The sequence below is a fragment of the Hirundo rustica genome, chromosome 5 (assembly GCF_015227805.2).
Source record: "Hirundo rustica isolate bHirRus1 chromosome 5, bHirRus1.pri.v3, whole genome shotgun sequence".
Classification (NCBI taxonomy): domain Eukaryota; kingdom Metazoa; phylum Chordata; class Aves; order Passeriformes; family Hirundinidae; genus Hirundo; species Hirundo rustica.
In genome coordinates this window covers 71,738,651-71,764,322 of record NC_053454.1, presented here as the reverse complement: position 1 = coordinate 71,764,322, position 25,672 = coordinate 71,738,651, and the positions used below count along the sequence as shown (strand labels likewise).

The window sequence follows — 25,672 nt, the reverse complement described above, 5'->3', positions numbered from 1 at the left end:
GTACCAACGGGGAAAAGTTCTGAGAGTTGATCTGTTGAATAGAATGGAGCACCAGGCTTGTGCAATCTGAAATAGAAAATGTCTCTCTTGAGTAATTATTGGCTCGTTGGACATGAGGTAACAAATCCAGATTTTGCAGACAGCATGGTGGCAGAGACTGAAATAGTTCCCAACTCAAACAGTGACATAAAGCTTTGCTCATCATAACAAAAACTGTATAAAGAAGCCACAACCAGAGAAGCCTCCCTGAAGATACCTTCCTGGGGCTTTGGCCCGAAAGTCAAACTGCTGAGATTAGACCAAGGGAAAACCCATTCTTCAATCACCTGAAACAAACGAGCAAACAAGGAAAAGAACGAGAGCCAAACGCAGCCGCCACGCCAAGAATCATCCCTGCTCCCCGTAGCCCACGGAGCCCTTCGCTGGGAGCAGCTTGGCACAGATCTCCCCCAGCAGGGGCGTGGGGAGGGAGTTTGGTGTGTTGTAGCCTCTGCTCAGGGGCAGTGAGCCCGTCCTCCCTTACACAACCCGGCCGTGGGACCCCCGTTCACTGGGAGGCGGCTGAGGGGGGCATGAACACATCCATGGCCCCCCGGTGCCCCCGGAGTCATTCCTGAGACCGTGCACCCCAGCACTGCAGCCTGGCAACAAGCCATTATTACTCACATGAAAACAAGAGGCTGGACTAAATTGAAAAAGCATTAAAATACCCTGAGTTCAGAGCAACTTCAGTTACGGTGCCCATCTTGGTTTTTGTGGCTCCCTTTCCCCCTCTCTCGGACCAGCCCCTGAGACTGTAGAGCTGCTCCTCCACCCTGTCCTCCTCCTCTGAGACAGGATGGCTCCATTTATGCTCTCAGACAATTCCTTCTGTCAAAGAAGAGGAGTCATTTTGCTGAAGGGAGACTAAAAGGTGGGGGGAGGAGGACGTGCCACCCTCAGGTTCCTGCTGTCCCTGGCACAGAATTGTTCCTTCTTGCACCCAGAGTGCAAAACGTGTTTGGCTGAGGAGAGGAAGCGCAAGCAAGCCCACCTCTATATGCCCAGTGATCAAAGGAGCAGAGAAATGCTGATTCTAGTGGGGGGTGCTCTGATTTGGGCTCTGTCTGGTGTGCTGCAAGGTGAAATTAAACAGCTGTTCACGGGGCCTGCCGACAGCTCGTTTAACTGATGTTGTTCTGGGTTATGCCAGGAGGGCCAAAGTGAACCAGGATTAGGTCTGAGATCTCCAACAGCTCCCAGCTTCTTTTATCTCAACAGCTTGGACTTCAGATGGCAGAATCAACACCCCACCTAGTGGATGCGGGCATTCCTAGTCTTTAGTGCTCGGCTGATTTAAATTAACACCTTTGCCGGCGCAATTGCCTCGCGGTGTTGCCAACAGCCAGCAAAGTCCCTGGTTTGTTAGCCCTGAGACAGACAGAACCTCCTTCACGGGGAACACGGCTGGCCCCCGAAACGATGGACTTGGAGTAAATAATCTAATTTAAACCCAAGAGTTTAATTTTTGGCTCAGATGTGGGCGCTTTTATGTGAGCTATTTCAGTGTGGTACTGGAAATTTCCTCACTTCTGCCATACTAGAAGGAATAAAGACGTTGATTAGATCCTTACATTTCATCCAGCACAGGCTATTTCTGGATATTCCTTTTTCCTTTCTAATATATTTGGAAACCAGCAAATATAATTGAGTTTATTTATCGTAACAGAATAAATTAAAAAATGCATTTGGAAAAGCTCTTGGTTTCATTCTTTTGCAAGGACAAGTACTTTTAATGTGCTCTTCAGATGTGCTCAGTGAATGAACACACAAGAGCCTAAATTCACAGCTATTTTTATTTAGCAGATGCAGAATTTTCTAAGAAGGGATTCTGAAAATAGTTGCAAGTCTCTGGACTTACTTAGCGCTTCAAGAATAGTTATTTCTGTTGTCTCCTGCAGGAATATTTTAACGTGCTAGTCCCATGAAAATGCAGAATGTTCCATATCTAAAAATTGTGTCTACAAGGGTTTTAAATTAAGGAACAAATTGGGGGGGAAAGTGTAAGTCTAAGGCTGTCTCATTTACTTGTTTGTTTTCTGAGGGGATCAAAAAGTTTCTAGGTGATATAATGACAAGTAGTTTAAAAATGCTCTTTAGAGTTTCTTTAAAGCTTTTTAAAAAGTTTTGCAGTGATATTGTACCTCTGACTTCTCGTGGGGCTTCGGTGTGAGGCTTCACATCCTCTGTTTTTGCAGGAAAAAGCCCTGTGCTTTTGCAAGGGAAAGTCCTACCCTTGCAAGACTTGACTCTGCAAGTCTTAAGGAGAGTTTGAACCCACACTAACATGTTCCTTTATGACAAAATACAGACAGCAGAAGTGTTGGAGCAAGCAGCAAAGAACAGCTTTTTAGGAGATGGGGTTCAAGGACCCTGTGTGTAGGACTGAAAAAGCAAGAGTTAACTCACCCCGCTGAAATCACAAAGTCAAATGTCTCATCTCTCTGTGCACTGAAATGAAGTTTTGACACAGCTGCTTCTCTGCCAGTTACCAGAATGTGCCATCCGTGTTCCCTTCCACGCCCTCGTCCTCATCAAAGCCATAAAGTTTTCTGAAAAATTAAAAGCAGTAGCACCTTTCCCATTTCTAGTTTGGGCTTGGATGTTTTCCTCACTGCACGCCTGGAACGAGCCTCGGGTCTGTCGGCATCGCTGATGTGACAACTCAGTAACTTCTGCATCAAGAGCTTGGCACAGAAACCTGGGCTCCTGGCACATCCCAGTGCTGCAGCAGCACCGCCTGCACATCCTGGCCATGCCCTCTGCCCTGCTGGGATGGCTCATCCTAGGGGAATCACTACTAACAGAGAGCAGCCTGGCAGCAGAGCTGCAAATTGTGCGTTAAACCAAAAACTGTTTCGCCCCTTTCTCTGTCCCTGTCGTTGTACGTGCTGTGCTTAAGGGTGTCTGCACATCTCAAAGGGTCATCAAACACCACGGTGCTTCTGTATTTACCTGTGTGTGCCAGTGCCCCAGTAAATCATCCCCAGGCAGCAAACAAACCCCCTTGCACCGGGATTTGCCTGCGGGTTGAGACCTTGACCCCCAACTTCCTCCAGTGTGGCAGCACAAAAAGCAGAAAATGCCTCGGGGCTCTGTGTGATCCCTGCTCAGCAACAACAAAAACATCTCTGTGTTATCAACCCTGTGCTCAGCACAAATCCAAAACAGAGCCCCACACCCGCCCCTGGTACTGCACCCAGAACACCCCCTCTGAAAGAACATCAGCATTCAAGGTGTCAGCCACGAATACCTGCTTTGTGAGAGGCCAGCAGGTGAGGGAACGTTCAAAAGCAAATAACATGGTGCATTCGTGCTATTGAAAATACTGTGATCTCACCAGGAAGAACAGATTATAATGTATGTTGAAAAAAAAGAAAAAAAATCAATCCCCCAAACAGATGGGGCCCGTGCATCTTTCAGTGTACACAGGTATGAGACAAAATCTTATTTTCCTGGTGGTTTACTAAGATATCCTTTCAGGTATCAGATTTATAGACTTTTTTTATGTGTTCAGAGTATAATCCTTATAAATAAGGGTAAAACTGCTTATTTATTACTAATTCCAGTGGCTTCTCTCTTTTTAACTCTTGGCAACAGCCGGTGCCTGCAGCCTGGCACTGAGCTCAATTCGCCTCCTCAGCTTCAGCCTAGCTGCAGCACCAGGCTTTTCCTCCATTTAGGTAAATTTAGGTCACCATGCATTTTTTCCACTTAGCTTGTATGCAGTTTCTGTGCCTGTCAATAACTTAGGAAAGGCAGGATGGTTTTGGTGCCGTCAGGTTCCTGCAATATTAAACAGAACGTAAAGGGCATGGTGAAAAGATGCTCATCACGGGACAAAACAAGAATTCAAAAGCACAAACAAGTTTACTCTGCAATAAAGCAAAGATTGGTTTGGGTTTTTTTCCCCAGCTCAATCAGTTGCATTTCGCTAAGATATTTCACTGATACTGCAAGTGAAGCGAGATGCAGAGTTGTGAAGAACATTTTATGATTCCAGTGAGGAAAAGAAATACTCGAAATGCATGATGAAAACAGTCAGAGGCCAACATTTTCCTAAAATTTTATAGAGAAAAATTTGCAGATTATGACGACAAATGTAAGAAAAAATAGCAAATAACTAATAAAAGCAGCTTAATAGGTTATAAGGAGTGTCTGGGTTACAGCTCCATATTTTTTGCAATAAAGTCATACACAAACCATGCAGGGGAACAAACCGTTCCTCCTTTCAGGGACATCCCTGTGGTCCTCTTAGAAGACTGAGGCCTTGGCTCTTGCTTTTGGGAAGTTCAGGAGCAAATGCCAGACGCTGAAAGAGCCCCCACAAACTCACCACTTGCACTTACCACGGGAATGCCAGTCTCGCTGCACGACCCACTCAACAGCCACACCCCTGCTCCCCATTTAGTGTCCTCTAAGTATTAAAGAGCATTTACGCACCCCGTGGGTTCACTCCATGAAGGCAAATTGGGAATAAAGGGCGCTTTGCACGCGCTCCTGCATTTTGAGGGACAAAAGGGGCCACAGAGAGCTGCTCTTTTTGCTACTGCACGTGGACAGATGGCAAGAGCAGCATGACAAGATTTTTTGTGCCTGATGGAGCAGAGGGGTACTGAAAGACAAACCAGAGATATTTATGCAGATAAAGTAATGCCTAAGCTGCCAGGCTGCCTTGGCTCCTCCTGAATCTTCTGTGCTTCAAATCACAGGGAGCTGTTCCAGGAATGGAAGGGGGCAGCTTCAAATTATGAAAAATTCAAGGCAGGCAGTTTCCCAGCACAAATGCCCTTCTCCCCTCCCACAGAACAATGAAGTTATGAGGACATGGATAAGCAAGGGATGCTATTTTTTTAGGCGTGGTGTCTTTCAGCAGGGCACAGTCTGTACAAAGGAACCCTTCCTGCAACAAGCTCCCCTTTCCCATCCAAAGGGGAGAATATGAGGATATTGCTGCCATCACTTCAGTATCACATCCACCTTCCCTGCAAGGCATCCACAGACCCTGCAGGTGCTGCAGCCCTGGTGCTCCCAGCAGACAGGGCTCATCAGAGCTGTTCCTCATTACACACACTCATTAACAAACCTTTTTTCCTCCTAGGGAATCTGAAATGCCAGGTGCACGACCCACTGTAGGTTCCTGTGTTGCTGTAGCAGCAGTCTGCTTGGCTACTTTTACTGCAATTTGTCAGCGTTACTGTGTTATTTTGTATGCTAGTTGATTAAAATTGCAAGATACTCCGGGCCACTGAATCAGGAAAACTTTGGGATCAGGAGGGTTTATGGGTGGGGAAGAGAGGCCTTTATTTTATTTAATCCCTAAAATTGTATTTGAAGAACACAGCAAATGCTTCTTCATTCAGCTTGCCTCTGAACACCTATTTATCCAGATCCCCATATCGGCTCTTTGTAGCCTGAAACAGCAAAGGATTTTTTTGTTCTTGTTGTTGTACATACAGTTAATTTCTGGGCTAGGACAGACAGCTCCCTGCCAAGGTGGTTCTCTTCCAGCCTGACCCCAAATGGAGTCACAGCCTCTTCCTACTAACCTCTTTCCTTTTCGGAGATCCGCCTCCCCACTAACAGCTCATCAGCCTGGAACACAAGGGGAATTAAGGGATCTGGCCGCGGGATCCTTAATTACAAAGCTGGTGGGCCATCCAAGGAGGACGCTGAACCCTACAAGGAAACACTAGTACTCATTTACAAACAGAACTCAGCATTTTTATTCTTTGAGTGACTTCCTGCTAGTTTTGATACTTGCCACCACCGGAGAAGAGCGTAAAAACACAGTACAACATTGTTAACCAGTTAGGAAGGCCGGAAGAGAAAGCAAATCCCAGTACAATTGCAAGTAACTTGGTGGAGTTTATAATTGAGATTTTTTTTTTAATGGATCAGCAATGAAGCAAATAAATATGCTGCTGCACAGAACCAACAACAGGATTTAATCGCCAGCTTTGCGGTTTATTGCATTACAGTTTAAAACTAAATGTCATCCATCATCATACATTCACCGACCAGGTAAATGACACTTTCTCGTATGTTTTATGCTAAATGGCTAAAATGATGCAGTCGCCAAACTAGACTAGGACTAGTAGAGGTAGATATCGAATGGGCAGTGCCAGGCAGAAATATTTTGTGGAAAGTACTTCCTCTTTCATTACAGTTAGCAGGTTTAACACTTTTAATTAAAACAAACATCTCAGGGAAGCTATTCTAAGATCCTTTGGATTTTGTAGCGACATTTCTCTTGCAATATCACAAACTCTTTGACGCTGTCTCTCATAAAGGGGACAATTTCTGTCCTCCCAGTTTTCCGCCACGATCCGCGTCAAGACTAACGTACAGAGCTGGAGTCTTTGTGAACATACTAGGGGTTTTGCGTGGTGGCTAACAGCTGGCCTGGAGGCCTCACAGTTATAAACAATCCTAATTATAACTTTGTAACTGAAATATAACTGATTATGTAACTACCTTGGTTATACAACTCGACCCGTCTGGGCCATTGGGGACACGGGCAGCCATTGGCCAGTGAGCCGGGTGGCAACTGATTCAGCCAATCAGAGCTGGCCGTGAGCACTTCCAAAACCACCTAAGGACAACAGCACTCCTTGGAAGTTGGCTGTTCCCGTATGAACACGGAGCGCCAGAGCGTCCGTCTCCACTGCGGCAGTTCTGCCAGTACTGCTCCAGAAGTAACACGCATTTACAGCTTCCTTGGCGTGGGAAGACCGCATTTATATAGTATTTACAGCTTCAGTCATCTTCCTAGTAATAAAAAAAGCTATTTTACATTTAATCCAAAAAGGAATTTCTAGTATACCACCTCCTTACAGCTCACTTCAATCTTCTTTTGGCGAGCTGCCCTATCAGTTGCTCCTTGCCATTCCCACTGCTGGCTGTATGCTCCTGGAAAATGTCTCCGGCCAACACCGCCATTAGTGTTTGCAGATTGCAGCTTTAATTTCCAGGAAATATAATCGTGACACGTGGCCGGAGGCTTTGTAAAAGCCATTTGTGCCTCACCTCATCCCAGGACAATTGAGAACTGGAAGGCTCCTGGAACAAAAGCCTTTCCCCAAGCTCAGCAACCACTTTCCTCCAACTGGAATTTGACCTTTCATTGATGAGCTTAGAGAGGGCTCAAATCAATTACCAATACAACCGTCCAGTTACGCTACACTTGCACCATTTTCCTTCACAGGACCCCAACTTCCACACGGTTCAAGCCATTTTACGTTACACTCAGGTAAAAATGGCATTTGTAAAGCAAAATTCCTTGGGGGAAGAGATTTCAAAGCTAGCTAGATACTCTGTACAGAACACTCAGAAAAACAGTTAAAGCAATCACAAAAAGGGAAAAATAAATTTTTTATCCAGGCCTGTTGAGCTGGATTATGGTATCAAGTGGTTTTGTTGGCATTAGTAGTATATGTCCAAAACAGAACTGTGGGAACAGCAGGTGAATGCTGTGGGAATGATGGCACCATTGCTCCAACCCCCCAAAGGCATCGCATTAGACAGAGACCTTAAGTCTTCTTATTTATCCTGCTCACGTGATACTGAAACTGTATTTGCACCTCCGGCTCCTCAGGCCTGATCTCCCCCTGCCCTCAGGGGCGTGTTCTCTCAGGGAAAACATAATTCAATCTCTGAGTTGCTACACCAACTTCCAGAGTCTACTGTTAGGGCTGCAGCACCTCCAGACCTGGCAAATCCAAATGCTAAAGGAAGATTTCACAGGCTGATCATAAACACCTCCTCTAGCCCTAGAGGGAGCTCCTTGGGAAACTTGGAATTTGCTCCCCATGCTAGGGGAAAAACCTGGGTGGCAAACTCTCCTCTGTGTTCTGGCTGACACAGCAGAGGACAAGCCTTCCCTCTACGAACATGCAAATATTAAGACCTCTACTGAAAAAAAACCAACAAACCCCACCCAAAAATGTCAAATACAGCTTTTAAGGCATTTAATATGCAAAGAAATTAGTTACTGGATAGGTAACTTTGAGGCTATTTTACCTGCTTGCTCACACACGTGCCTGCATGCTCTGGTCTCTACCTGGACGAAGCGAGCACCTCAGCCACCATCACAGGGAAAACCACAACTTCCAGTTCCCTACAATTTAAGCCCAGATCTAACTCTGGCATTGCTTTGTGCAATGTGCACCATCTTCTATCTAGGCAAAATTTACTGACTTTTTTTGTCCCCAGGAAAGATACCCGTATCACATGTCATCACCAATGGCGAAATCCTCCTTCTCAAGGGAAGATCACGAAGAATCAAATCAATTTGTGTCACGCCCATGCTCTAGGTCACCGACCACAACTGCATTCCCTGCTCACCTGCTTTGGCAGCCAAGCACCGGTGATTACAATTCTGGATCTCAGCACACAAAAGCAAGCTTCCATTGCAGCACAGCACTCTGTGCTACCTAAGACTCATTGCACTGGATTTCAACTTCATTTCCAGCTCTTAAAAGCTCCTCCTCAGCAGTCAGCCTTGCATCTAACAGGGCAGATGTGAACATGAAGGAATAACAATTTCTTTGCCAATAAAAGAACCTCCATCTTCAGGCAAAACTCTTGGCTTAGTTTCCTGCCCTGTGCTTGCAGTCTTCTGGGAAGGGATGAATAAACCTCTTTACTCCAAAAGGACCATCTCAGAAGCAGTGTGGATGCCTTTCAGCAAGGTTGTGAATTGTCTTTAGGGAAATCAAAACAGACGTGTAGATGGAGACTTCTGGAAGGTCCACTGAAACAATCCTTTTCCCCATTTGCACAATTAAAATAACAAGTAACTTCTGGCTTTTAGTTCATCCATTTCAACACAAAAACAGGCAGTGAGAAAGTAAAGGAAATAATCCCATTTACAGGCAGCACCTCAAACCCCCAGTATTTTTGGAAAAAAAAAAAAAAAAATTGCTCGATGCAATGTGCAATCTATTACAAGTGAGCACTCATTTGCCCCCAGCTTAAGCATCAGCAGCCAAGAAACGGGCATCAGCACTCAAGAGGCAAGGCCAAAAGCTTGCAGGTTGTGTAGGCAAGACTGAACCATCTCCAGGAGTTGCAGAAGACATGCAGTCCAAGTACCTCAGGCTGCAGAAAGAACTGAGATCAAGACATCGATGCCAGAGTCAGTGGAAGGCTCTGTAGGTATTCTAGTCCCTAAAAGCCCAGCAGGTTAAATAAACAAACACAGCGACCTACGCCTCTGACAGGAACTATACTGCAAACGTGCACAAGGATAGGCTGACCATGAAAAGACAGTGGAGCTGAAGACACAGTTAACAAAAGCCTGTTGTTCTGACAGTCAGAAAACTACAAACCCCAGTAAGTCTTCCGGGATCTCTTAACTGTACACGCCAATCACCGAATTCCACTCTGTGGAGGAGGAAGGCTGCGTATCCACACAACAGATAGTCTGTAACTGAACTCCTGCAGCAAAGAAGGCACTCACTTTGTAAGCTGTAGTTTATTTCTAATCTGTTTTATATGACGAGCCTACAAAAGAAAACATTTGAGCATTTATCTGTATTATTAACACAGCAGACTTGTAGACGGAAGCTTGACTTGGAAAACGAGATTCATCCCAACACTGGTGGAAGTTGAAAGCCAAGTAGCAAAGCACTGTGTTATAGGACTTCCCAGACATTCAGTATTTACATAGAATGCATTTGCACTTTGTACTCAATGACCACCCATCAGCATGGCTGGACAGCACGGTAAGCCAACCCTGAGCCGCACACCAGCAAATCCATCCACTGTCCAAGTACAACAACATAGATTGCTTTAAATATTCACACAGTTGTTTTTCAAAACGTTTTATTGCATTATATTTGGTACCTTATGTTTGACAAAGGAAATTACATCTGTAACTGCAGGAATAAGAAGCTGGTCTGTTATTGAAAAAAAAAATCTTGGGCCCCTTAAAAGTTACAAAGTCTTGGGCTTGCCTGAAACAACTGAGCAAGAAATATATTCTTAGAAATGTAGGGCTTCAAGTATTACAAACCTGTGACACTGTGGAAAAGTTCCAGAGGTATCTAAACTGCAGCACTTTTTTTTTTTTTTTTCTGCATAACGTGAACAAGGCCTGCTGAGGTTTTAATCTATTAGTCTCTTGATCAGTCAAAATGGTAGTCAGGAGTTTTCCTCTTTGCAACTTCAAGCCATAGTATGTTCTCATTTTGTTTTCACTCTACGTGAAAAATGCATGCGATCTTTCTAATTGGTGCCACATCACAGTGCATAATTTTATTTGGTTCTTGCATTACAGTTTTAAAAAGTTTGGCCAACCTACGCTGACGGGTTCATCTCATGAACAGCAATGTTGATTCTCCCTTCCCCACCCCCCAAGTTTAATTCCAGGAGAGACCATTTTTAACTGGTTCCTTCAGGTAAAAACTGTGGTGCAAGAACACCAAACTGACCGTGTACAGTGAATTTCAGAGACACAACAAGCTTATTGAACACACTATGTTTCTTAATTCTGGTTGATATCCGTATGTCCAAGCACCCCAACATGACGAGCGTGTTGCGGGTTTCTCTGTATTTTCTGATTCACATCGCATACTTCCTATGGACACAATCATCCCCCGTATCAAAATCAGTCGGATGCTAAAGCCCCATCAACTTTGTGCTCAGTGAAAGAATCCAGTGCTAAAACAGCAGTTCTGCTGTCTGAGATAACAGTAATCTCACAAGACAAATTTAAAGTTAATATTTCTGCCACACACCTGCTCTGAGGGCTACACACCTCCAGGTCTCATATAAATTAGTTTAAAAACATGGGTGGGTAGGTAAGGAAAAGGTTGTTTATTTTTTCCTTTTTTTTTTTTTCTTTCAATTTTAGCAGCTTTTAATTTTTAAGAAACCAAACAACCTATAACCAGTAATATGTTAGATATTTCATATATATAACTTTGTCAGCAGGATAAAAAAAAGTAAAACTATTTGAAGGCAACGGGGGTTTTTTTCCTTCTGTTCTTTGTGTAAGTTATAAACGATTCAGCAGGTGCGTGACAAAAATATTATACACCAGATATGGTCCAACGTCATTTTTTTTCCAATAAAGTTGTTCATATTTCATTGGCCAGTTCTTCAGGTTCTGCAGAACTATCTCCATTAACTGTGATCTTCATATCCTCTTCATATCCAGGGGGCATGAAAGCCAAAGCATAAGGGAAAAGCTTATGACAATTTGCTCTGTAAGTTTCAGATGCTTCTTTACAGTCTCCAAGGCTACCATCACATAAAGCTTCTAATACCTCCATACAAGTCTGATTAAAGAGAAAAATAAAGAAGTGTTATGGTTTCTCAAACACTCAGCTGAACACTCACAAACCAATGCTACAAAAAACACTTCTATTGTTTGCAGGTTTCAAACAGCAGTTCCGCTGTCTGAGATAAGAATAATCTCACAAGACAAATTTAAAATAGTATTTCTGCCACGGACCTGCTTCAAGGGCCACACACCTTTCAACATCAAATGACATTTTAACTAAACACAGCATGAAATATTGGTGTAGTCTGATTTGAAATAATGCAGTTTAAAAAGGGACTGAAAATACAGCTAGAAATCTTGACTGTAAAATGAAATACTAATTTGTCACTTTTTTCTTAATTTCAAAAAAAAAAATTAAAAATGTTCCTCTTGCTAAGTGGCAACCAAGAGCCCCACCATTTTTGGGACACACTGACCATATCAGCAACACATAACACACCTTTCATTCAACTCAAATTACTCTTATGTTACCACATTCTTCAGACCTATGCAGCTTCCTGTCCTTTTCTGTTCACGATTTAGAAGAGGAAAACGAGATTTCCTGTGGAATTTTTTACAGCCTGCATTCCAAACATGGCGAAATCAACCTACTGAGCTCCACTAAAGCCTGGGAGCATTTAACACCTGCCCATGGCTGTGTGCAGGCATTACCATAGGCAGGCACTCTTTTCCTGCTCCTCTGACATTTAGAACAGTGTTTATTTCTTCTGTCTACTGGGATTAACTGCTCTGTCCTCCTGCTGTAGGGTTATGGAGCTCTCCTCAACGACCCCTTTTCCTCACATTTGCTCTTTGTAACACTGGCATCCACCGAAGGTCAAATACATCTGGGTTTATGCCTGCGGCGTGCTCAGAGACAGCTGGTCTTTACCACAATGAAATGTAATGAATTTCATCTCTTTGCACACAAAAATACCTTTCAACAAACACCTAGACTCCTTCAGCTTCTCCATTTTTAGGGCACTTTCAATTTCTCATCTAGAAGTTCGGTAGAAGTCCAACTCTTCCTTAATGTTGGCACCAAACATGTTTAAATTCAACGTTTTCAGTTTTATCACAATGCACTCACTGTACAGGACATTTATGCAATGCTCAGTCAGTAAAAGCTTCATCTAGTCTTACCAGGTTTGCACCTCCAGAACAACCAAGCATTTCTGGTTACACTTCATCTTCCCCAGTCCAATTCCCAAAACCCCACTCACAGGCAAAAACCAGCAAGTAGAAGGCAAATTAATTTTTGTTTTCTAAATCTACTGATAATCCAGATAAAGCTCTTTGAGACCACTCAAACAGTGAAAAAACCCAAACCCAAACCAGGCAACTTCATGAGAAATGCTACACTTGCCTACAGAATATAGAAGACATGAGTTTGTGTCCCATGCCCCAACAGCTAGAACAGAGAAAGGACCTGAATCTTTAACATCCTAAACAAGCCCACAAATCAAGGCAAGTTGTCATTTATTGTCTCTCTCCCCCGCTCCCATCTGGTCCAAAAATTCTGCTATGAACTTAAAAATCCTTCACAATTAAAGTTCTACTGAACCCACTATTATTTCCTAAGAGATGTTTTTTTAGAAAACTCCATTTTTTTGGTCCAAAAAAAAAAGAATCACTTTAAAGTAACATTTACCAAATTTACTTGCAACAGATCTATAAAACTGAGGGCACAGACTCCTGTAAATTCTGAGTCAGAACTGACAAGCCTTCCCAGATAAAGGCAGGGGAATGGGAAAATGGAGGCGGTGTCACAGGGAGATTTGTTCCATAACCACCAGACTGGAGCAAAGACTCAAAATTTGGTGAGTTTTTCACTTAACTACACGCCAAGGCAAAACTGTGCATATGCAGCTTTTATTGAACCTAAGTTAATTCCCATAGCTTGCAGAAAGTTGACTATGGAAAGCCTTCCCACAGTCTGTGCCACTCCTTTTCTTGAGGACAGCTGCCTGTGTAGCAGCCAAAGCTCAGACAAATTACTACCTTTTATTCTGCCTTGTGAATTCTCTCAAGTTTAATAGGTTTTCCCATTCCCTGTGGCAATAATATGGTTTCTGTTGCTGCTATTTTTATATTATCACAAAACTAAGTTAATTTAAATGTGCAAAAAGGATATTAAATATTTCAGTTCAGATGAACTTGACACCCCTTCCTCTCACAACTCAACCTCTTTACCATAAGGCACAGCAATGACCTCAGCTTCCTTTGACCTCCAAAATTTGCTTAACGCTTCAACAGATAAAACAGAAGTTTGTCTACAATTTATAAATATGTTACCTGAAGATTTCTGTTAATAAGGGATTCATCCAGGGTCATTGCCAGTTCCACTGCCCTTTTCTGACTGGAAGGATCTAAATAGTACATCATTTTGGCAGCTACAGGACAAAAAATAAGACTCATCACCCAGTGGATGACCAAAGCCATCTTATATACAAACATAAAATAGAGATAATATGAGGAAGAGGGGGGCATTTCAGCCTTTGCACAAAGAGAAAATTGAAGAAAACCACAGACAACTTGGCAATCATGTTGTATTTAGAGAAATACAACAAACAGAGAAGAAAATAGAGAAGAAAAGCACTCCAGAGTGAAGGAGCAGTTGTTCCATCACTGGGGCTGATACTGATAGCACTGCCAGAGAAGCACAGAAAATGCAGAAGCAGGGCAGAACAAGGAGAAAGGCGAAATACCTGATAACCTATGTGGCAGTGAGTCATAGTTCCTTTTAAGGAAAGCTTCATTGAAGTTCTTTGGATTAGTTGCTCCAAAAAGCCGATTCATTTCTTGGTTTAACACTGTTCTAACAGCATCAGGCAGATCCTTACTTTCAGATACTGTTGGAAAAAAGAAGTTGAGGTGAGCACAGGTGATCACAATAAAATACGATGTATTTATTCTAGTATTTTCCATGCTGACATTACTAATATAATTGGAAAGTTATCTCAAAGGAAGATGCGTGAAATTTGAAAAGGTAAATATTGGGTGTGGTTGGAAGAAGCTTAACTGAGGCATTTTTCTGATGCCTAGAAAAAGCCAAAGATTTTTTGCATTAATCTACTCTCCCCCTTACCAATTAAAACCTATTAGGCTCAAAGGTTAATGTCACACAAATTCTTAAATGTGTCTACTCTGTAACCCCCATCAGAAAGGGTGACCCTTGGGGCAGGGGAAGGGAGAGGATTCTTCCAACTTCTACCAATAAGGACAGAATTCTAAGCCCTCTCCTTGCATTCTGACACAGGCTGTCAGCAGAAGAGCCACATTCCTCACTCTGCAGTTTCCATTTCTTCATTGCCTCTCTCTTTCAGGCTTCACACACTGCTCACAGTCTTAAAAATTCTTAGCAATACTGGAGTGACTCCTAAATCCAGATGCAGTCATAATTTCATGCTTAATTTCAGCATGAATCACTTGCTTAAAAAGCTTTCTAATACATGCTTTAAATATTTTGAATTAATCGTGCTAAAAATGAATGAGTGCAGGTTTGGCATCGCCTGGCAGCACGCACAGATGGAGTCCTACCAAACAGGTACCTACCACTGCTGAAGAGATGTATCATACACTCGTGAAGCCAAGGATGACTAGAATCAATAGCAAAGGCTCTCTTCACAGACTGAAGCATCAGAAGGAACTTCTCTGGAGGAAAAAAAAAAAAAAAGAAGCATTGACAAACTTTGAGAAGAGCTGTGGTAGGAACTCACTGCATTGTGAAAAGTTCTGTGTCGTGACAAGGACGGGCTCCTCACCCCTCATAAATAATTGCTGCTTAAGTTCCAATGTACACCTTTAGGATTCACAAATTGTTTGCTTCCATTAAGTGTTCTCACCTACCTTTTCGAAAATAAATCTCAAAGGCAAAAAGATGAGTCTCTATTTTGTTCTTCACTAAATTCTTCAGGGGTGTTAAAAATTTAATGGCTTCTTCCAAAGGGGCTTCAACCTACAGATTCAAGGAAGCGACACAACTAAGTCAAAGTTCAAACTTAGTAACTACGACAACAAAACCCAGCTATTGCTGAGTCACATCAGAGTTACTCTCCTAAGGCATAAGATGCTTAGAACCTCTTCTGTTACAAATTTTGCAACTGTCACTCAATGTCTAAACACAGACTAAAAAGTCCAAAATATCTGCTTTCTGATGGCTACAAATCACGTTTTTGCTATGAGACACAAATCTCTTCCTTCTATCCTACACCAGTAGTGAGCACAAGTGGGGCTGAACCTGCAGTGAGAAGGGCAGGGTGGCTGCCCACACCAACCTAAACACACGGGCCTGAGATGACAGATAAACTCCCGTGACATTCTGCTCACGGGAGCTTCAGACAGGCTCCTGAAAGCTGCCAGTGACAGTCCCAGCCAGAACACCAACAGCAAACGGGAAGTAATTAGATAATGAAAAAGGTCTCCTGATCTTAGCTGGTGTGCTCCATTACATGGACAGCTTTCACACAAATTAATTCTGTGCAAGGGTTCTTTTACAGACAGGTATCTTGCACATAGAGGTTTGGGATTACTCAAGTAAGAACTGTCTGTTGTCTTTAATTTTTTTTAATTAACAGAAACTACTCTCTAAGAAGCACATACAAATTTTGTTCTGTGCCAATACCAATTCAGCAGTGTTGAAGTAATACATTTCACTGCAAATAACTTGAGGTAAAGATCACAACAGACACCTTCCTGCTAAATATAACTACAGCACCTGACATAAAAACCCTCTTGTCACTTCTATGTGCTGCTGATTTTACATGCACACTGTGCACATAAACTATTTGGAACCCATAAAACCCCGTTTCAAAGCCATGCCTTTAGTGCCAAGGATACATATCCCAACAAGTCTAAGGACAGCTGCTCCAGGAAAACAATCAGCAAGTGACCAGCTAAGTCAAAAATGGTCTGTTGGCACCAACTGCATCTGGAAGTGTCTATATCTTGATTGTGATACTGCATTTGGAATGATATTATATTGACATCTGTACACTCAAGACACATCTAGGTTTGCCAAAGGAATGCATTATTACAGCTGCAACTATTCTTTATAATCTTGGGGTTTGGCTACATTTTTCATTGCTTTCCCATGACATCCCTCTGCCACAGAATTTCCATACATGCTGTTGCACTTCCATCTTGGTTAGCACTGCAAGTAGTCCTGCTTCTTGCAACCAGTGAACTAAACAATGGAAATACCAACAATATTCTTAATAACTAGTTAAGTTTAAGTTGCTTGTTTCCTGGCTACAGAGTGAAGTTCACTGACTCAACTTCCAAATATCCCCTCAAGAGCAAACACGACTCATTTCCGTGTGAATAGTACAAAAACATATCCAGAATACTGGATCTATAAAGACTTGCAATCTATACTACTGTTGCTAAAAAATGAATTTTTCCAGTCGCTATAATTTTCTTCTCTTTTCCTCACATTTTTTGAGTGTTTTCCCACTCCTTACAGGTATAACTTCTGCTGAAAGAAGAGTCTTCTGGGTCACCTCCCTTTTATATCTCTCTATAGCTCTTAATCAAGATTTCTAAATCCATCTTAATCTAGTCTACTATTTACTACTACAGCTTCTTTATTCCTTTCTTCAAATATGCAGACAAAAGAGTATCAGGGGGCAGAGAAGAGTGGATGATCATCACCTTACATACAGGATAGAAAGAATTCCACACAACCAACTAGAAATAGGATATAATCACCAAGTTAGTGCAGTAGGAACATGGAGATACTTCCATACATAGCAAACATTTATGATTTCAATTACTGCCTTTGAGAACTAGGCCTGAAGGCTGTGATTTCCATGCTACTGACACTGTATCAACACACTGACCCTAGAAAGGAATTATTTTTAAAATGCTGCCTGTGAAGAGATGCCATACCAAAAAAAACCAAGTGATTTAAATGGATTTTAAGTTTTATGTGTGCTCACTGCAACTTTTCTAGAAATTTCTAAGACTTTATTATTACACTGGTAAGCACCTTTGCCAGTTTCTCAGGGATAAGTTCCTCTTTCGGTCCTCCAATTTCTTCATCATCATCATCTTTCTTCTTTTTCTGATTCCTCTGTTGCTTCTCCTTCTCGGCATTTTTCTTCTCCTCCTCCAGCTGTGCTTTTTTCTGGGCTCTTCTCTGCTTATTTCGTAGCTTCTTTAGCTCCTTGTCAGACATATTTGCTGTACACACACAACCACACAACACTGACGTCTAGTATTAACAGCATCAAGCAGCTGTCAGACAGTGTCACCTTTCTTAATCCACATCTACTAACGAGCAATGCTGTCATTAGCTTTGTAAAAGCTTGTTTACTACAGATAGATTATTTTATAGTCTATGCTGATGCTTCATATCTCACAAGTTACTTAGTGGAATCAGGGGACAGGAAATACAATATTAACGAGATGAAAAATACTAAAACTTGATGAATTCCTTATAAAGGATTCTCTCTTGAAGGAATCCTCTACTTGCACCATTTGAGGTGCCCCAAGCCATAACCACTTAAGATGCTCTCAAATTAAAAATGAGGGGGAAAAAATAAATAGACGATTTAAACGTTATTTTTAAATCAGAAGCAAGAGATGTTAAGTTGCTACTTAGCGAAATTTCTGCACACTGATAAAAAGCTTAGAAAGAGCTACTACAAAGCACATCTGCTTCCATCTCCTATTCCATGGACCAACCACCATGAGAATTCAGGGGTTTGCAGCCATTCTGTAACACAAACTTTTGTACTTAAGAGTCACAACTCTCGCTACAAACCCATCGTTGTGCTGTAATTGCCACGATAAAAGCATAAATTAGTTTAATTTCCAGCAGAACATCGACTTTACCGTGCGGCCCAAGCCGCAATTCGCCTACTTTGAGTCGTGTAGAACTCTGGTTTTGCCTGCCACACTTGACAACCATAAGGAATGCCCAGACCTTCCTAAAATGCCCACTAATTAGCGAGAGTGCACGATGAGTAAATGCTGAGGGTCCAGTACCTGTATCAGCCTCGTGCTCTTTGTTCTCATCCGTTAAGGGGTTATCGTGAAGTTTCAGATAGATCTCGATGGCGATGCGTGCTGCTTTGAAGTAGAAGGGATGCTGTCGAAGCACATCTTCCAGCTTTAACAAGTCCACGTAAGACCTAAGGGTGATCTTCCTCATGCAGTAGGTGTGGAAGTCGAACTGGTCATCCGTGATTTCTACAAAATGCTGCCACAGTGGAACAGAACGTTATTTAGCCGGGGTTAACAATGGGGCGCTAAGCTGGGCTTTCAAAATAATCATTTTCTGGTTTAACGGACAAAAGTTTTACATCCATTGAATTTAATCATTTGAGAAGTTTTTCTTCTATGAACTGCTCTAGTTCTTTTTAATACAAAATTATAATTTCAGTTTCTGCTAAATACTACGGGCAATGAATTCCACGCTTAAATCCGACATGAGGTGAGAAAGTACTTTCTTTTGCTCAAGCTCTGCTTTCCACACCACCTAATGTCCCTTTGTTTTTGTCTGAGAAGCAGTGAAAAGTCATTCCCCTCTTGAACTTCTCCAAGGAGTTATGGTGTCATGTAACTTTATCCTAAACTCAGCTTTGTTGGTCACGGCTCAGGATAGAAGGGTAAGTACAACAAGCTAATTGCAGTCTCTTCCTTTGGAAGTTACCTCACAGTGGGTGTTTTACGAGCACATTTTTAAGAAGGTGTGACACTCAGATGTAAACAGGGGGACAGATTTACATAAAGGAAGTTAAGTACTACTTCTTGAGTTTTAATCCCTCACTGGTCCTTTTGATTGCTGTTTTCGCAGCATTATCTGTAATGGTTTCAGGATTCCTGAGGAGCAATAATTATTGTAAGACCATTTTACTCCTTGTGCATAGGCAGAGAATTTGTCACTGACTACACTGCTGAACATTTCATTTCATGGGCTGCTTAATAATTTAGCACTGAGACAGAGCAGGTGCTGTCCCTGCAGTATTCAGTCTGTTCCTGTGACCATTTATTGATGAAATAATGAAGACTCTACAGAGACGCCTTCGTAGTCTCCGTGATAAACTCATTTTCCTGCAAAAGCTGATTATTTGCTCCTACTCTGTTTTCCCAACCATCAATCAGCCATGAGATCAACTTCCCTGCTTTTTCTGAGACAGTTCAGACCCTCTATGGTGTAAAGAATGAGATAAAAAGTGCTTCTGAAAACCAGAACACATTTTATCAACTAGACTGCCCTCTCTGCATAACTGGCCCCTCTCAAAGATTTAGAAGGCACTGCTTTTTCTTAAAAAAAGCTTCCTGAATGGTTTCTGAATTCAATATATTTGCTTCTTGTTGAACTTTACTGCACCTTTGATCAATTAATCCAATAAATAAACTAAACATAGTGACTCAAATAGTTAGAAATATTTTTTTAGGTGGCCTAAGTTATCACTTCATTTGCTGACCTCTTCCGGTACCCAAGACATTTTACAAGACTAATAGTTTCTGACACAAAAGAATCTTAAACTAATTTATAAAAAAGGATTTGTGCAAACAAAACATGGTCCTGGCAAATACAAATCGGTGTAGGTAGTCACTTTTTTCAAATCACACATCACTTTTTTCAAATCAGAGAATACTCCAGAGGTGAGTCCTCCTTGCATAAGAGCAGCAGTGCTGAAATCCTCTAAAGCCATTCTATTTGCAAAGAGGGACAGCTTCCTGCTAACTTCTACTCTTTCAGCACTTCTTTTAGACCCTTCAAGGTGCTCATAAAAATCCAAACCCATACCTGCTTCTTTTTAAAGCTGTGCATCCAAATTTTGTTGTTTACCTCACTATGGACATCTACATTTAATGGGCAAGTATTCCTCCTTTTTAATAAAATCTCAACTTTAAGAAGCCTTTACTTTTGCAATAGCTTCTTTTAAACTGTAGCCTTTTTTTTTTTAAAGACAGTTAATATTTTTGGTGATTTTTTAAGTGTTTATTGTGTACCTCTAGAACAGTGCCTTCACAGTTACTGACATCTGTCCTTTACTTTAAGGATGGGCTTTGTCAGCTCATCCACTTAACTTTTGGACTTAAAATACACACACTCTTAAGCTTGTACCCAAATATCCGTTTCTTATATACACTGACAGAACCGAGATAATTTTTGACAGTTTTCTGCTCTCATCTGGATTCTCCAAGTAACTTCATAAAATCTTTCCATAATAATACAAGTTTAAAATGGCACTTTTAGGAGGAAATGTAACTGTACAAACCTGCCAGTATCCAATAGGAAATCTCTCCTGCAGCTACCTGAAATGCACCCTCACTGCCCAGGAAAGTAACACATCAGCCCAGCAAACATAAACCGATGTTTTCCAAGCGAAGCAGCTGAGCTGAATACCTACTCTCTCAATTTCGTGGCATTTCTTAAGTGCTTCTCCAAATTTGTTCATTGCCTTGTAGGCTTGTGCACATTCTGTCTGAAACCACATGCACTGCATTTCGTTAAGGTTCTCTACTGCCGAGGTTCCTTCCTAAAAGCAAAAACAGGCATTATGCAAAATATAAATCTCTTTGGATTCATCAGCTGCCTTTATTTTGTCCTAATTAAAAGCAGAAACAAAGAAAATTAACATTAAATCTCAGAACTGGAGTCTTGAAAGTTGGAAATGCCACAGTTAAAACTGACTGGCTTTGCTGATTAATTAAAACAAATACAAAAATCTTCTATTACACCTATTGGAAGAGTCAGAAAGATACAATGAAGAGCCAGGCAGTGACCATTACACTGTGACAGTTCCTCATCTTTAGGCTCAGAGAGACCTCCATTCAGTGTTTTTAATACTGTGTGCACACAAATAACACATCGTGGCATGGGAAAAAAATGGCAGGAAAGTTCTAGCCCACAGCAAGACACTGACACCTGCAGGAAATCCTGCAGGATTTTTTTTTCCTCCCCTCAACTGCCCTCTGCATCTCCCAGAGAACTGCTGATTGAGCTAAGCATCCTCACAGTTGTAGTAGGGGATTATTTCTAATGCAATCAGTACTAGAGAGGAGTAGCAAGGCAAAAGGAATACTGCTAACTTTGACACCTTCTGGTTCAAAAAGGGGATTATAGTTGTCTTTCCAGTCTTATGATATATATTATACTTGCACGGATCCACAGAACTTAGCAATGAAAGAGAAAGGCAGTGTTCAAAACAGCCTGATTTAGGCAACTAAAAATGAAGAAAAAGTGTCAGTTCTATTTCCATTATGCTTAATCTAGGCCTCCTCTAATTATTGCTTTTTAATTAAGAAGCCTGTATTTAAGCACTAGATGCAAGATCAAATGAAGATAAACAGGATTCTAAAGAACGACATCATCAAATGATATTCTCCAAGTTCAGTTTTGGGTAACTGGTATGCTTCCCTTTTAACATCATCTTAGAGCTGCTTAAGGCATTGAGGGAAGTCAAATTAACTTAAATTCATAGTGGGTTTGCATCAAAACTCCCACACAAAGCTACTGAGCATATATAAACAGAACTTCCCCTCCCCTCATGTCTGTATGCACAAAGCCTTCATTTCACAAGATCCTTCAGATCTCCTTTATAAACACCACTCCCCCTTCTCTCCATTCAGCCCAGCTTACATTCCAGGTTTCTCCTGCTCTTTAAGAGAGGAGAAAATGGGACAACAAAGAGAAAAGGCTTTACTTTCGCAGGTAGATCCCTTGTTGCCTCTCTCCCATAGACAAACAAATGACACTGCCAATATTCCAAAACTATCATTTGACAAATAGCCTGGAGAGACTTCACTGAGCTGTTTTGACTTTCAGTTATGAAAGAATAATATCAAAGTACATTTAAAAAAGTAACTAACCTGTGTGACCATCAAACCTATCAAAATGGGGTTACAGAAATCATGCAATTTCCATAACACAATACTTTTCTTCCAGATAATTTGCCATGTGTAGGAACATGGAAAAATAAAAGAGGTGGAACATGCAGCTTTCCTTCATCACTGATAAACAAGGACTTGGAGAGGAAACATTGTTCACACACATCTCACAAAGGCTATCAGCAGTTAGCCAAACAAAAATTGTGTTCCGAGAGACATCTGAATTCTCTAACTTAACTACCATGAGAAAAAAGAGACAGGGACAACTTTACCAGATCTTTCAAGCATCCTACAGAATCAACATTAAACCCAAAGATTATTGTGCAAAAATTATTTTCTCAGAAGTTCTCTCTAAAACAGGCATGCTGTATTTTTCCTACCTGGCAAAAAATAACCAAATCCAAGCTTTACAGAGTTTTCACTTGTTACTATGGAATCATGCTTATCCAAGATTAACTCAAACCCTGCTATGGACTACCATAACTGAAGCAAGCAGCCATAGCCGCTCTGAAACAGAACTTAAACATGATAGTGAAGCTGAGTGCAAAGTTAAAAACATTAAGAAGTGCAAAGTTAGAAAGTTAAGAAGTTATTCCACAAGGGATTAGGCCCACATTATTCCAAAGACCTCTAGTTAAGTGCAACAAACCCGCGTAAACTTAGAACACATCTCTTCTGCTTCTTTAATGGAGTTTGCTTTCAACATATATTTTGCACATTTGGAGTTGATAAATCTGTCTGCTGTGTCCAAAGCCTGAGCCTCATCCATCCACCTTGCAGCTTCTTTAATATTTCCAGCATGCTATAAAGACAGAAATTTAAGTTAGATTCGGCAATTATAAAACAAGCGTATTTTATCTGCTCACTGCTTGATAGAAGTAGGTTTTTAGATTTTTAAAAAAATAAATAGCTCTCTTCAAAAGCAACAGATCTTGAAAGGAAAAAAAAAAAAGCAGTTAAATACCTTTCCTCTTAATCATGGAATTACTGGTCTTTCAGCCCTGAATGTTTTTCCTGAAAATGCTTAAAGAACCAGTTTGGATAATCCCATCTGGATACAATATCATAGTGCACTTGAGAAATTGTTTTAAGCAGTCTTTCACCTGTTCCTACCCCCTAAAAAAACAGAGGGTAAGAACAGATGAAAGACTCAATCTAATTTATCAGTGTGATTTTTAAACTGAGAATTCACATTTTGCTGTACACCTCTCCTTTACTGAGTTAAAAACCTTCCCGGTGGCTTTTTCATGTGCAGCAGAAAACCCCACCTCGGTCACTAAGAATAAAGCCACACTTACCTTATAGATTTTTGCCTTCACAAGGAAGAGTTCTATCAAAGTGGGAGTACTTTCTATAGCAGCATTTATATATTCTAGAGCCAGGGATGGCAGTCCAATTTTATCATAATGCTGAGCCAAGTAATACTGGACCCAGAGTAAAGTGGTTGGAGGTTCTTCTTTACCATCATCTGGCAGGAGGAGAACAGAGAGAGGCTGTTTGTTCAGTTTATTACTAAAACAACACCCCAGAAGTAGAATGCTATAAACACAGCTACTAAAGTTAATTCTGCCTCTCTGTCAGACCTAGGAGAGCTTCCAAACAGCGGGCTCCAGGAGAGTACATGAGTTTTTAAGTCTATTCAAGACCTAAGTGCATACTGCTCCCTTCTCCTTCAGGAGTTTCAAGGAAAAGGGAGTTGGTGCATTCTGTTCCTAAATCTAAGTATTTGCTTAGGAGATATGCAAAAACTCCAAGAACACAAAACTTAGTCCCCAGCAAAAGCTCCAAAACTGCACCTCTCCCTGAAGATTGTACTATCAGTATATATTGCCTTTTGTTTGACATTTCTGTAGTTGTAAATTAGACACAGCTTTCAAACTTCAGTTTCCTGAACGGTGATAAACTCAGGTCTTGAAAATAGCATACTTGAATTCAAAACTGCAAAGAGATGACTGAATTCACGGATCCAGGAAAAGAATTTAGAAGAAGTGACCATATTTTGAATACAAACTTTGTATTTGGCAGCTATGGTTCAGTTCCGTGTTAGGGGAAAAACAGAAAAAACCCACATCACCTCTGTTTTTTCACCCCCTATTTCCCCACCTGTGAAGGGACACGCAGTGCTTACAACCAGGCACTGCTTCCACGAAGCACAACAGTCCCAGCACTCACCATTTGGGTTAAATAACCTGCAGCTTCTTAGAGAGGTTTCATAACCTATCACGAGCTCTTCTATGATCGCCACCTACACATGCAAGACGAGACACAGAAAAAATAACCTGTGGGCCAGATAGTATTTTACTTCAACTTGAGCTACTTGGTGTTACCCAAACTAGTTATTTTGGTACGAAAACTCTGCAATATCCTGAATTACATTATGTTTGAGAACGTACTCAATCTCACTCTATTATTAACAAACTAAGACCAGGCCTCCCTCAGTGAACACTTACACAGCTTAGAACTGTTACATCTTAAGTTTTCTACATTTCCCAACTTGGCACATGCATGACCAATGTATGTACTCTGTTTTTCTCCCAGCTCTACCAGGTCACCTAAAGCAGTGCTGATGCAGTGAACATGGAAGGAAATGGTTTCCTTTATCTCTTCAATACACCCCAGTTATGGGGTAGAAGGTGTAAAAACCTGTTAGAACACTCACCTTCTCCTTGTCTTTATATAACGACCTCAAAGTATTGAAGACTGGTGGGCAACCTTTGCTGAAATTCATCCTTAAAAACTTGTCCAGACATTCCTTAAACTTTTCACCTTGAGAGGAAAAAGACCTGTTGATTTTGTTTTACCAGACATTACTCATCAATTGCAAATTGTTTATAACGTTAAATCAGAATTCAAGAAACACAAGGGTTGATCACTACCTGCTCAGCAAAAATGCACTTACCAGACAAAAAGTTTAGTGGTAATCTTCTAGGAACTAGCCCCCTTGGGTATTTAGTCCAGGCCTCTTCATAGATCTTTAGTCTCTCCATCATATTAGCTGGAAGAGAATTTGACAGTTTACTTTCCCCTTCCTTTCTGGCAAGAAGGAAAAGAGAGGCAGGGAAAGTGATTTATACCTGACTAGAAAAAGAACCAGAATACAGAGCAACTATAATATAATATAATATAATGGCTATATCCTTCCTAAAGAACACAATTTCCTCCTTCTTCTTATTAAAACTAATGAATTGAATGACTCCAAGGTACTCAGTATCTGTTCATTCCTCTTCCAGCATGAGAATACTAACTGCTTATCTCTCCCATCTTAAAAAGAGCTCCTGCCTTATTGCTGTCTAAAACCTTCAAAGACTACCATCCACTTGTATTAGCTACAACATAAGATTAAGACAAGAGGCAGTAAAGGAAAAATTTCAAATTAAAACTGTCATCTAAGAAGTAATTCTATTCTTTCAACCACACTCCACCTATTGCATTTTTATGACTCTATGATTTTGGATAAGACAAGGTAACAACAACGCAAGAAATATTTCCAGCCTGTCTCACGAAACCCCAACATTA

At 41.3% G+C, this 25,672-nt stretch overlaps 1 protein-coding gene across 1 annotated transcript in view; it reads right to left on the bottom strand.

Annotated features, from left to right (window-relative positions):
* Positions 1-9,850: 9,850 nt before the first annotated feature.
* Positions 9,851-25,672, bottom strand: part of NAA15 (N-alpha-acetyltransferase 15, NatA auxiliary subunit) — a 34,954-nt gene continuing 19,132 nt past the window's right edge. Inside the window, exons 8-20 of the mRNA XM_040064082.2 lie at positions 25,056-25,151; positions 24,816-24,922; positions 24,329-24,401; positions 23,455-23,624; positions 22,806-22,958; positions 20,677-20,805; positions 18,299-18,512; positions 17,298-17,491; positions 15,158-15,266; positions 14,864-14,962; positions 14,017-14,160; positions 13,604-13,701; positions 9,851-11,324 (exon numbers count right to left, since the gene is read on the bottom strand). Of these exons, the coding sequence (XP_039920016.1) occupies positions 11,124-11,324; positions 13,604-13,701; positions 14,017-14,160; positions 14,864-14,962; positions 15,158-15,266; positions 17,298-17,491; positions 18,299-18,512; positions 20,677-20,805; positions 22,806-22,958; positions 23,455-23,624; positions 24,329-24,401; positions 24,816-24,922; positions 25,056-25,151 (1,787 nt within the window). The 3' untranslated portion in view covers positions 9,851-11,123. The remainder of the gene's footprint in view (positions 11,325-13,603; positions 13,702-14,016; positions 14,161-14,863; positions 14,963-15,157; positions 15,267-17,297; positions 17,492-18,298; positions 18,513-20,676; positions 20,806-22,805; positions 22,959-23,454; positions 23,625-24,328; positions 24,402-24,815; positions 24,923-25,055; positions 25,152-25,672) is intronic.